The sequence below is a fragment of the Ruditapes philippinarum genome, unplaced genomic scaffold (assembly GCF_026571515.1).
Source record: "Ruditapes philippinarum isolate M1 unplaced genomic scaffold, ASM2657151v2 ctg978_1_1_1_1, whole genome shotgun sequence".
In the NCBI taxonomy this organism is placed as follows: Eukaryota; Metazoa; Mollusca; class Bivalvia; order Venerida; family Veneridae; genus Ruditapes; species Ruditapes philippinarum.
The window spans coordinates 1-14044 of record NW_026864178.1 but is presented as its reverse complement, the minus strand read 5'-3'; the positions used below and the strand labels follow the sequence as shown (position 1 = coordinate 14044).

The following is a 14044-nucleotide window of genomic DNA, read 5'->3' as shown; positions in this document are numbered from 1 at the left end:
AATTATAGTTTGTTTCAAAGTTTCAAATTAGTGTCTATTTAGTATATAGTCTGTTTCATGTAAGATTGGTATGTTTTATGTCTGTTATACGGTATCAGGATAATATAGATCGTCATGATTTTTGTTTGTTTGATTTGAGTTTTTTACGTCACACCGACACAGTGTAGGTCATTTGGCGACGTTCCAGCTTTACTGATGGAGGAAGACCTCGGTGCCCCTTCGTGCATTTTTTCAGGCCCAAAATGTTGCAAGTTTGGTTGCGGTGTTGGTAATTGCAAGTTACCGTCCACATACCCTAGCACCCGCTTAAGCAGTACAATCATGAATGCAGACTCATGTAGTGCAATATAACGATAAAAGTGTCTGACACACTCAATGATTTCAACAATTTAACCCATAACCCGAAATACACGCCTTTTAACGCATTTTTACCCCCGCCCCTATTTGTTGTCTCAACTGGTAAAAAAAATGCCTTATTTAGGCGCCTTTACTTGTTTTTGTTTGAGAAATGTTCGAGCACTTTTGCGGCGCCGCCCCATATCCAGAACGTACATCAAAGTGTTGCCAGAAGGGGAATGTGTCCCCTTCTGTTTGGGGTTTGAAGGGGGCGGCAGTCCCCCTCATCGCCAAGAAAATTTTTGACTTGTGAGCCACAGGTCGATCATAAGGTAACGTGTAACCAACGCTGAAAAGCCTTTGACTCAATCTGAATCCATTGAGAAGTTGCAGCACTTTGAAATTAATTTTGATGGAAAAAATCAACGCAAAATGGTGATTTTTGGCAATTTTGAGACGTCCCCTCGTTGTCGTGGCGTGAGAGGTCCCTTAAACCAGTGGATCAAATCCTTCCTGAGCAACCGCAAGCAACAGGTAGTCCTTGAAGGCACCAAGTCTGACCAAGATGATGTTATATCTGGCGTTCCCCAGGGAACCGTTCTAGGTCCACTTTTGTTCCTGGCCTACATAAATGACATGCCTGACTGCACATCATCTGACATCCGACTCTTTGCGGACGACAGCCTCATGTTCAGGGTCATCAAGAGTACAAATGACAAGACAAGGCTGCAGCAGGATCTTGAAGCACTGGAACAATGGGAACGAACCTGGCTTATGCGCTTCAATGCTTCCAAGTGCTATGTACTACACATATCATCAAACAAAAAGATAGATCACCAACACCAGTATATACTTCATGGCCAAGTCCTGCAATCAGTGGACCACAGCAAATACCTTGGTGTAAGTGTCTCCAACAACCTCTCATGGGACAAGCACATACAGAATGTAGCTGCCAAAGGAAACAGAACACTGGGATTTGTGAGGAGAAACTTGAAGGATTGTACACCACAACTGAAAGCACCAAGTTACTGCACTTTTGTACGCCCAGGTCTTGAATATGCAGCAACGGTTTGGGATCCTCATATTCAGACACACATAGATTCAATTGAGCAGATCCAGAAAAGTGCAGCCAGGTTTGTCAAAAATGACTATAAATCCAGAACACCTGGATGTATGACAGAAATGCTGAGGAGCCTGGATTGGAACACCCTCCAACAGAGAAGGAAGGAAGCAAGGTTAGGCATGCTCTACCGCATTCAACATGACCTAGTAGACATCCCCAAGGACAAGTACCTACCACTGAGTAACCAATCCAAGAAGAACACCAGTGACAGTAGAACACGAATACGTTTCTACCAAGAACGCACCACTGGCAGGATGTATACAAATACCTTCTTCCCCAGGACAATTGTTGATTGGAATGGCCTGGCATCAACAGTCACCGCCGCGGAAACATTGGATGCTTTCCGCGCGCGCCTGCCGGCCTCCGTCTGAATTCACTTCACAACGTCTCTGTAAATAAAGTTTTTATCAGTTTTTACAACTTTTATCGCTGAGCGGAAGAGTGTTCCATCTCACCATGTACATAGTTTCGCAGAGCCTCATTACGTTCCTTTTGGATCCCGGCTATTATACTAGAAGAAGGAAGAAGAAGAACAGGATATTTAAGACTGAGCAAGTCGTTACAAAGGCAATAGTCCAGTCAACATTTGTGCCATGTTTGATTAGTATTGAAGCATTTTTTGTAGTTTTATAGCAATTTGAACTTGAAATGGGAGACTTTTCAATGAAAACAGCCATTTTTCACAAAATGCTCATGCAGTTATGGGTTAACATAAAACCTACTCACTCCTAAACTCTGTTCTAAATGCTAGATAGACAAGATTAATTAACGAGTTAGATATTCCAGTCAGTAATATAAAAATGTGAATTAGATATGTAATGTTAGATTAGACAAACCGATCTTTTTAATATCATTGATTTATCTTTCATATAATGAAAGAATAAGGTGTCATTGGATAAAATAGGGACGATAATCATAACAGTATATATTGAGCTGATATTTTACGTGCATTGTCCCTCTGTGTTCCTTTCGCTTAGTTCTTTTTTTATTCACTGTTTTTCATAAGAATTTCTCTTTTAATGCTTGCAATCTTTTAAGTTACCTGTATTGTAATATCAGATATATGGTTTCAGTTCATCGTTTTAAAATTGTTGTTGTTGTTAGCCATTTTCCCCATAGGCACATTTATTCCTGCATTTATGACATAATTTCTATATTCCAGTATTTATTTAAGGTAAAGATATTAATATTTTGGGTTCTTTAAATGCTTCTAGATAATGTTTGAATGGATCATAGAATAACTTGTACATATATTTTTTAATCTGATATTGGATGAGTAATGCATTTACGATGATGAAATATATATATTTACGTAACGATCAATTTATTTCATCATTTTAATAAATAGAAACACGACATTAACACAAAAGCGTTATTTATAAAGATATTACATAATTTAATATTTCGTGTAAATAGAGGGAGGTAATAAAAATGTATTTTCTATAAAATTTAGGTCAAATTTTACAATAAGAAATAAATGCATGTATTTTAATGATTACATATAATATGCATAAATATTTGCAGTACATATTTTACATATTCTTCGATGTTTAAATTTTTTTTTTACCTTATATATAATTTCACTTAGTGTGGAAAACCACTTTGATCACAACATACAGGATCTTTAAAAATAACTGAATGGCATCACATATATATCCATAAGGCTGCTGCTACATGGTACATGAATAAAATGTATTCAATCTGGATAATTGATAATAGACTTAATTTTAATGTATAATGTATGTTTGCACCTATGATTAGGGTATGTTTTTTGGTTACCTGTTGACAAATGCTTCCCAATTGTTAGAGATTTATACCATATGAGAAATATATGCTAATGAAATACACGACTCTTCAAAATAAATGTAATAATATATATGGTGATCCCTTGGACATCGCAGATTGGACTGTAGACTGATAATGTTTTACAAGATATATCATAACCTAGTTTCAATTCATCTCCCACCATATGTTCAAGCCCCACATAGATCTCGATTAACCAGACATATGCACCCCTTATCCCCACGCCAAATACTGGTATCCTCCGACTACCATAAGTACTCTTTCTGTTCTCATAGATCTCGATTAACCAGACATATGCACCCCTTATCCCCACGCCAAATACTGGTATCCTCCGACTACCATAAGTACTCTTTCTGTTCTCATAGCATTATACTATGGAATAAACTCCCTAGTAACATTGCCACCCTGCCCAACTTGAGTCATTTCAAACAGTCAGTGGTGGGTTTGCAGTACTAGTCTTACTCCCAGTGTTTTTAAACTATTTTAGCTCTTATCATCTTGTTTCACTATTAACATTTTAACCATGACTAGAATACATTTTCAGTCTGACCTTCCTAGCATGTTTATAATGCTTGGACTTTTCTTTCTTTAGCTTTTCTTTTCACCTTTTACTAACATTAATTCCTGCCTATAACACTTGTAAGAGGGGTTGGCAGGATCCAGAGATAGATCTATATAGCTTTTAGATTTTATTCAAGTAAATTCCAGAAGGTCACAGACCCATGAGGACAATATATTTACAAGAAATCAACATATTAACATAAAATGAATACATGTATAAAGAAATCAGCTGTAAAGTACATAATAGATATTAAACATTATCTGCTACAATTCATCCGAAGTAAATGTTAGCATACACATTTTTTATATTCTATTTCTACATAAAGTCAATGCACATCATATTAACGTATGCCCTTTCTAAATAATGAAAATCACTCGTTTCTGAGTCAAAATGCGCATTCGTAACCTGCTTGTGGTTGCAAGAATATATCCTTTCCATCCGTCAATGCGTGTATCATCTTCGGTACGGTCTTATTTTTAGTGACGGGAATTTTACAGTACCATACATAGAACTGCTTCCGGTTATTTTGAACAGGTAAAAATGTCCCCTAATTAATTAACAGAACAGCCACGTATATTGGTCATCTTTCTCTCACAGAACCTATTAAAATTTGCAGCAAAACGTATTGTCAGTTGATAAATTTAAATAATATAGTTATTGGTGAAAAGCGGGGATGAGAAATACTATAAAGGTTATTTTAGTTTTAACTTGGTGGGAGTAAAATTTGTTTTCGGAATGCTGAAAACTTTGAGTGGGTCGGATTTTCATATTGTTACATTTTGAGGTTTTTGGCTGCAGAGAAAGTCTTGAATTACTGATTGATGTTCTAGAAAGGTATATTTTTATTGATGATATGTTTAGGAATTAGATTAGCAAGCAATTATAACCAAATGACAAAATTTGGCAGATTTTCTATTATTATACCCCACCCACTTTTTACCTGTGAGTGACTATCTACATGTTAATTTACAGGGCCAGGCAATATGGCAATATTTGTATTTTGTGCTCCCCTTACCTACCTGGGAAAGATTTGTAAACAACCTTGCTTAACAGTGAGTCTTACACGCTTAAACAAAATCATTTTTTGGCAGTTAGTTCAATAGTTGCAAAATATACCAATTAAAGTATCAAAATATTAATACCGTCATTAAAATTGCCTATTTAACTGTAAAACATCAATTTACGCCGACTTCAGTCGGCCATGACATTTAGGTGCCACGCGAGACCTCGTATGACGTCATTCGCGGGAACCAATTTGAATAGAGTCATGTACTATATTTAGAGCATTTTGTTGACATGATTTCAATGTTTTTATTTAAGATAATGTTTTTATTTATTTTCAAAAAGCATACTACTTTGAGGGGGGAATCTGGCCAAATTTGGCCCGAATATGTTGGTGAAAAAACACTGCTCTGTACACCATTGGAACTGCAGTTGCCCTATCCCAGAGCAGTACATTGTACAGTGCAGCCATTATAAGCTAGCATTGAACATCAACACATCTAACCCTAGTAGCCCTCCAGTTTTTAACATCTTTAATATTCTTCTTTTATTCTCATTTAAACAACTTTAATTTTATTGTGATTTTGATGCACACAGGTATCTTTGACCCCATGGAAGGGTTTTACATTATTGGAAGATAGATAGATAGATAATATATGGATCTATAGCGTTGTAGACTAAATGCCTGATGATATAATGTGAATTGTATTGTTGACAATGCATGTTAGTATTGTCACACAATGATGTGAATAACTACATATAATGATGTGTATTGACTTATGACCATGACATTTTTAAATGGTCACAAATTGAAGAGAAAGCATCCAGTTTCAGATATTATAATACATAAATCAAATGTGTCAACTGTTTTCATTCTTATTAAAAAAATGGAATCAAATGTGTTAATTTTTATCTTCCTCCTTAACAAATGAAATTATAAATTGCATAAGTATTTCAGTCTTAAGTTCATTTACAAAGTAGAGGTAACTTGTGCATGCATAAATGGATTCACAAGGTCATGCACTTGCACAAAAATTCATTGTTAAAAGGTTGTTTAAGTTGATCTAATTAGCAGTATGTACTTTCATATTTCCAATTTCATTGTAAGATTGTAAGACATAATAATTCAGTAATGCGAATGTCTGCAAAATAGCTTTTAATTAGAACTTGTGTCAGCTAGCTAGCTGTTTTTAAAGATAACAAGATATAAGCACCTCAGTGTTGTCCACAATAAGTGTTCAATTTTGTTTTAAATACCATTGCACTTTAATAAGAGACTCGGACAAGAGGACAAGCAACTACAAAATAGATCAGTGGTTTTAATTTAAGTGGTATTTGAACCCATGACTTCCAGATTAGAAGTCTATTTCTTTTATCCTACACCACTATTCCCTCAACTGTTATCAAGGTTTAATCAATATTAATGGAAAAATCAAGCTGAGGACTGAGGTTCATTCAGGTCACAAGAAGAAATATATATGACATAAAAAAAAGATGAAAAGAAATATATGCTGATATGCTCCACTCTCTATATTTCATTTGAGTGGAACTCAATATGCTAGAATGTCTCTCTTCTGTAAGATCCACATTTAGTCTGTCTTGTTGCCAATCCCATAGAAGCTGCATCAACCAAATTTTTACCAATGAAATGCAATTCATATAAATTTGATAAACTGTTTTGACATGTTTCCAACATATTGTGTCTTTTTTGTATTTTAGGTTGTTGCTGACATTTACCTAAATATTACTATTGTGAGTCACTGCAGTTGTCCATGAACTAAAATAGTATTCTATAAACGGAATGCCAATGTAGAATATGCCCCCAGGTGTCCAGTATAAAAACAGCAATGTCTCTAGCAAGCCATATGCTTACACAGCAGATGCAAGCCATAACACAACAGACATATTGAGGACAGTAAGAGAACAGGTGTGTTAATAGTTTAATAATTGGTACTGGATCAGCTATAGTAATTTCAAGTGTGTGCTGCTGAACTTGGCCATTTTTGCCATTTTAATTTGTATATAATTGTTACCATTTTGAAAGTTGCTATAGAAGTGTTCACATACCAGCAAAACCCAGGTCATGATATATAAACAAAATTTTCCATATTTTATAGTTCATATAGATGGTCTGAAATCAAAAGTGAATGATATCATTAATAAAACAACACTAAATATTTGCAGACGCAAAGCCTTTATTACAGGAGCATCCATGTCCTATTGACAGATTCTAGTTTCAATTAAAATGGAGTCTTATGCAGAAGCACACTTACATTGACTCTTTTCAGGAACAATAAGTCAGAAGTGGTTGAAATAAGTTAGTCAACATGTTTCATAATAAGCATTTAGCCTGCTGGTGGCAAATGTATTTACACATACAACCTGTGCAGATCAAGATCAGCTATGCCATCTGACCATGGTCTGCACTGTTCTCTACTTAGTCAGTAAATATTTAAGAAATTTTCTCTAAAAATGATGAATGATTTATATCAGACAGAAAGATGGACAAGACCATATATTTGGTGTGGTGTTAATCTTGGAGCAACAGGCCCACAGATGTGTGAACAAATTTCAATGTATCAAATTATAGAAAAAATGTTTTAAATGTTCAAGAAATTTGTAAATATTCACAATACATGTGATATGACTGCATTTACTTTTTTTATCACTGTTCCTTAATATGAAAGGTTCATTCTAGCAAAAGTCGCCACACATTTTGTTAATATGCATTGTGTCTTGTGTTAGCTTCTTTATTTATTAGCTTGACAAAATTTTTGAACAATTTAAAACTGTCTCTCAATTTTCATAAAGATAAGTATGAATAACTGTGGTTAACAGATAAAAGTGTTAAATTTATCATGTTAATGTATCATTACTGGAAGAACTATCTGTATTGTCTATGTGATTCTGGGAGTCAATTTATAATGACAGATAATGTCTAGAATTTTCAATTAGTAAATAGAAAGGCATTGAACATTTGTAGATATATCATTACTTACATGTATATCTTATCTGTAATGAGAACATTTTTATCATATTTTTGTAGGAAGCACAGTTTGAGAGACTCACTAGAGAATTAGAAAGTGAGAGGGAAAAAGTAGTGCACAAACTTCATCAGGTAAGTCTCATGTATTTTCAACATGAAATAATATACAGTACTCTAGAATGAAAATTTGCTGAAGTATTTGCCTGCTTTTGATGCACTCAAAGTATCCCAGAGACAGGGGCACATAAGAACACTGCTGTAAATTTTCACTCTTGATGGTAATGCAGAGTTTCAAAAATTGAAAGAATAATTTGTCATAAAGTTAAGTACCAGCAGTGTAATTCAATGATAATTGTTAGTTCCTGTGAGGTTTATTATGATTATCAGTGATATAAAGTCCAGTGCTAGTTGATAATATGACAAAACCTGTAGCAAAATTTAGGTTAATTGAATAAGAAATGAGTTTTCACTGCTGAAATTTGCTTAGATTGTGTATTACTTACTGTTATGCTATTTATTAAATGTCATTTTACGTTTTGATAATAATAGAGCATTTAATGTTATATTTCCCTGTCCTAGACACATTAGTCTGTTATTATACTTGTTAGGTGGTTCTTTTATAAACTATAATTATGGTATGTGGATATATCACATATCGAGGTTTTTTGGATTGCATGAATTGACATCATAATTTTTGAACTGATGGTATATATGATTATGGTATATTTTCAAGATTGGAATGTATTTATGGTATTTATGCATGTAAACTCAAACTTAATTTGACATGATGATAAGAAGTCAGTCTTCGGATGCGAAAATGGTCTACTTTTTGATGCCTGTACAAGTTTGTTTTATTTGCAAAAGTGTTACATTTGTTTTGTACCAAGTGATTTTGAAATCCTGGACTGGGAGTACCTTAGAATTACTAAGGTCAGCATAATTGTGTATTTTAAAGAAGTCTTATAACTTAACATAGACTGACAAATGTGCACATATTTCTTATACAGGTAAATACCTGTGTACCTAGAGTTAACTATGTTTTAGTGTAAACTTTTGAAACAAAAGGGGAATGTGATGAATACCTTAAAATCAGGTTACAATTTAAACCTCCACTTGAAGTTACTCAAAAATTAGCTCCTACTATGAAATCCTTTAGTAATATAAGCATTTAAATGATAAAAAACTATGATAAACAATCTAGCATGTAATCATATCATAGATCTATAGTAACTTTATACATAGACATTCCAGTGATCTGCTTTAAAACAGTCCATGGCCATTGTTGAAAACCTTCATGGTTACTACTACATTTTCTGATAATCAATTAAGCCTTCCATAAATTGTTCTGACTGTTTTGAAAAGGCATTAGAAACATTCCTATTAGCATTTTTGCTATTGTTCTCTTATGTAATTATCTACAGTAAACTCTTGAAAAGTATTTTGTTGAAATGTTTGTATAGGTTATGATAACATGAATTTTGTTGTGAAAGAAAGAGAGAAAAAGAAGTGAAAAATGATAAATAATGTGAAGTCAGAATTGCAAACAGTAAAAAAATAAATCTTTTTTATGAATGTTAAATTTAGATTTATATTCCATTGAGGTCACATAGAAATCTATTGTTTTAGCCATATGAATTAACTTTGAAATAATAATGCATTGTTTAAATTCCATAATTTTTGTGTATTCTGGTATATTATTTGTTTGATACTGAATTGATGTATTATTCCTAGTTTGTTATAGCTCATTCAGCTATTATATATGAAATAAAAAATTCATTGTAAAAAATCAGATTTTTAAAGATACTAATGTTGTTAATAAATTTTCTCTGTCTTGTTTGAAATAATTAAGGTTGATATGATTTATGATTCTAGATACTGCCAACTGGCTTGTATACAAGGATATAAAATGCTTTTAACATGTGCAAGAGGAATATTTTATAGACATATTTCCATAAAAAATAGGTAGACTGTCATAAATTCTTATGCGGGTATAATATGATTCGATAGGTAATGACAGTATCCTTCTACTGATTCACATAGAAAAAAAGATGTGTAAAAACTTATAGAAATGGATATTTTGTACAGTAATTTAATGCATTCTGGCATCACTTGTTAGTGTTAGCTGCTTAGTTGTAGCAATTTCATATTGAAATTCTAATATTTACTATGAACAGTTCCAAGTTTAAAGTTTGGTAGGTCCATTATTAAAGTAAATCTGCCATAGTAAAGGTTTAGAATAGAGAAATTTTACAATATTTAATATTATGTTAAAAGTACTAATTGAAGTTATTTATACATCTTGATAGTAACATGTAAAACAAGATGGTAATCGGTTATCATGAAAATGTTTTCACCATTGTGATTTAAAGTATTAGACATATGATACAGTAAGAACAGCTCATCACTGGAATAATGTTAAAAAAGAGCAGTAAAAGTTCTAGCATGGCTAGTATTCATGAGAAGATCGAGGACTCTCTCCGAGATCACAAGATCGAGGAACTCACTGATCGAATGTTTGCGGAGGAATACATACTATATAAGGCTGAACATAATCAAACCAAACACCATCAGGTAGTCTTAGTTCTTTATGTGAGGAATATGGGAAGAAATGTTGTATAAAGGATAACGTTTAACCCTTAATCTGCTGTACTTGCGTGGCGCAAAATTTTGTAAGTCGGTCAGCAGTATAGATGGTCAGACTGCATGAATGTGCTGCTGGTGGGCCTGGCTCTATACTGATGACAAGGGCTAATCAATACTGGTACCAGCAGGGTATGGGTTAAGGGAACCAGGTTTACTTTTGTCTACAGTGTGAAATCTAGAGGATTCTGGGTTCAATGTTTTAAACCTATATGTACCAATTATAATGTTTTGTGTGCAATAATCAAACACTTGGTGTAAGCATTTTCCAAAATCATATATGTATCAGTGGGTTAGAATGTGAATTTGCCTTGTTTGAAAGAACATAATTGTGTCATAAATTTCAGATATGGGCCAAAGATTACTCTTGAACATAATTATGCCCCCCTTCGAAGAAGAGGGGGTATATTGTTTTGCTAATGTCGGTCTGTCTGTCGGTCTGTCTGTCGGTCCGTCGGTCTGTCCGTCGGTAGACCACATGGTTTCCGCTGATTATCTTGAAAAGTATTTATCACAAAGTCTTCATATTTCACATAGTGATTGGTCATCACTAGTAGATGACCCTTATTGATTTTTGTGTCACTAGGTCAAAGGTCAAGGTCACAGGGGCCTTAAATGTCAAAAGGGTTTCCGCTGATTATCTTGAAAAGTATGTATCACAAAGTCTTCATATTTCACATAGTGATTGGTCATGACTAGTAGATGACCCCTATTGATTTTGGGGTCACTAGGTCAAAGGTCAAGGTCACAGGGGCTTTAAATGTCAAAATGGTTTCCGCTGATTATCTTGAAAAGTATATATATATCACAAAGTCTTCATATTTCACATAGTGATTGGTCATCACTAGTAGATAACCCCTATTGATTTTGGGGTCACTAGGTCAAAGGTCAAGGTCACAGGGACCTTAAATGTCAAAATGGTTTCCGCTGATTATCTTGAAAAGTATGTATCACAAAGTCTTCATATTTCACATAGTGATTGGTCATCACTAGTAGATGACCCCTATTGATTTTGGGGTCACTAGGTCAAGGTCACAGGGACCTTAAAATGTCAAAATGGTTTCCGCTGATTATCTTGAAAAGTATGTATCACAAAGTCTTCTTATTTCACATAGTGATTGGTCATAACTAGTAGATGACACCTATATATTTTGGGGTCACTAGGTCAAAGGTCAAGGTCACAGGGGCCTTAAATGTCAAAAGGGTTTCCGCTGATTATCTTGAAAAGTATTCATCACAAAGTCTACATATTTCACCTAGTTATTGGTCATAAGTAGTAGATGACCTCTAACAATTTAGGGGTCATAGGTCAAAGGTCAATGTCACATGGGCCTTAAATGTCAAAATGGTTTCTGTTGATTTTTCCATAATTGAACACTTCCATGTACCCATTTTTGGCAAGTTTCTGTAATAAAATAACCAATTATGTGAGTCAATTGCTAGAAAGGGGGGTATATGTGTCGTTCGACATTCTTGTTAAATGTTGTATTTGTTTCATAGATTTGTTTGTTCTAAACAATTTATTTAAATGATACAATCTTTATGAAGTGTCCTTTGGAAGCAGTAATCACAACAAAATTACATGAATTTTGCAAATTCAGCTTGATTGACTCTGTACATGAGGGATAATGAAAAAAGTTCAACATCCCTCAAACCCCCTAGCATGTAAGACATTATTCTTAGAACACGTAAATAAAGTTATAAAATTATGTGACAATGTGTGTTTGTGTGAATGTTGTCAAGAATTATATTGTATGTTCTGCTGAATAATTACAACAGATCATAGTTTTATAGCTGGGCGTTTCTGTGTTACTGCATGTGCAGAGATTTCTAGGTGAATTCAAGGTATAATATAGGTAAATGTGCTTTATCATTGAGAATTGTGGCACAACATGTGCCTGTTACATTAATTAGCAATATAATTAGATCTTCTTCACTGGGTTTTATTCCCATCTCATGATGGAAGTATTACATGTAGTTATTTTTTTTTACATCAAATCATTTAACAAGTGCATCTTACATTTCTGTTCATTCTTACAAACTTCTTCTTGGGAAAATTGTGTGTTGCAGAAGTTTTTCTCATTACTGGTGGCCGACTTGTTTGTATAAATGAATATTATGTAAATTTGTTTTTTAGGGTCTTTGATGCTTTAGTGGTTAAAGGAGCTCTACTTTGGTCTACATAAAACTAGTATCTACATGGGACACTTAAAAATAAAAAAAAGTATGCAAAAGATAATGAAATATATACAATGTACTCTTAATTTATCAATTTTTGTGCAATTCCAAGCAGGATTTGGGTCTTCCTGCATGCATATTTACAATGAGAACCAGATTGCGGTAAATGGTCTGAAAGTTTGCACACAAGTAATTTGTTCAGCCTTACATTGTACATCCAATGGTACACAAACTCAGAATTTTTTTTCTTTTCCCATCATGTCAAAGAAAACAACTTCAGTGGAGTCCTGTTATGGCAGCTGATACAGAGTCACTTGCCCGTTACTGCTGCAGGTTAGAGTTCAGCTAAGAATGTTCAATTCTTTATAATTTGTGGATGTTTCACACATTTTCTAGTCTTGTAACAACCATAATTGTTAAAGTATTATGTGGTTATATATAACATAATAGCAATGAAAATCACTTAAATCAAATAAATTTTTTACAAGTCAAGATAATTTCAGCTTCACTCTTTCTAGTAATAATTCATATTACTAGTTTTGTAAGAGTCTTAAATAGATATTTCTTGATTTATATAGAATTTTGGTAAATCTTAACATATTCTTGAAATATTTAACTATAGTACCTTCACAAGACTTATTTAAATATATAATGAAGATTTATCTCCCTTGTTTTACAAACAATGTTAAATTTTGCATTATTGACAGTTAAATATATATAAACCATAATGTAAACAATGCCTTTGCAAATTTGTGACCGTTTGTAAATATTGTGAACACTTTGAAAAGCAGATTTAGTCAACAATATTATGTAGTGGAGTAAAGATTAGATAGCTGAGATAGATTGATAACATTGTGTATTAGTAAGCATTGAAATAGATTTTACCTTATCTAGGTTAAATAAACCTTGCCTCATGTAAAATGTTTTCTTCCCTATTTCATCTCCCCACTGAGGTCATTATTTTTGTTTTTGAAAAGATTTGTCCTCTCAATGGTTTTAAAATGGGTTCAGTCAGTGAATAAAACATATCGCTGGACAGGTTGAATGTGTGGGGCTATTAGCTGTGACCCAAATTAACAAAAAAAGAGAAAAAGAAGTCTTTTTTACTGTCTACAGCTAATAGGCTAATGATCAAACCGAGCCTGCAACATTTTCAACTTTGCTGTGTTGGGCCTTCTTTACGGATTCATATTTTCTCTATTTTGCTTGATACATACTGCCTTGTAAAAAACAAGACATCTTACCAAGCCTGAAAATGCCACTTTTTGCATGAAAGTTTTTCATTATCTTCATTGTAGGAGTACCACTGGCTGAATGAATCTTGTTTCTAGCTGGTATAGGTTCTGATTTAAGCAATTGATAAAGCTTTCTTCCAGATAAATGCTCATGTCTTACTCTTGTCAATGAGTCAAAT

The 14044-nt window shown here is 33.6% G+C and overlaps 1 protein-coding gene across 1 annotated transcript; it reads left to right on the top strand.

The window, feature by feature from the left end:
• Nucleotides 1–4307: 4307 nt before the first annotated feature.
• LOC132724721 (catenin delta-2-like) lies at nucleotides 4308–7944 on the top strand (the record flags this gene model as incomplete). The annotated part of the gene is given in 3 exon segments (XM_060709662.1): nucleotides 4308–4358; nucleotides 6546–6753; nucleotides 7873–7944. Coding segments are annotated over 2 exon segments (183 nt in total), but the record flags the coding sequence as incomplete, so codon positions are not given.
• Nucleotides 7945–14044: the final 6100 nt, after the last annotated feature.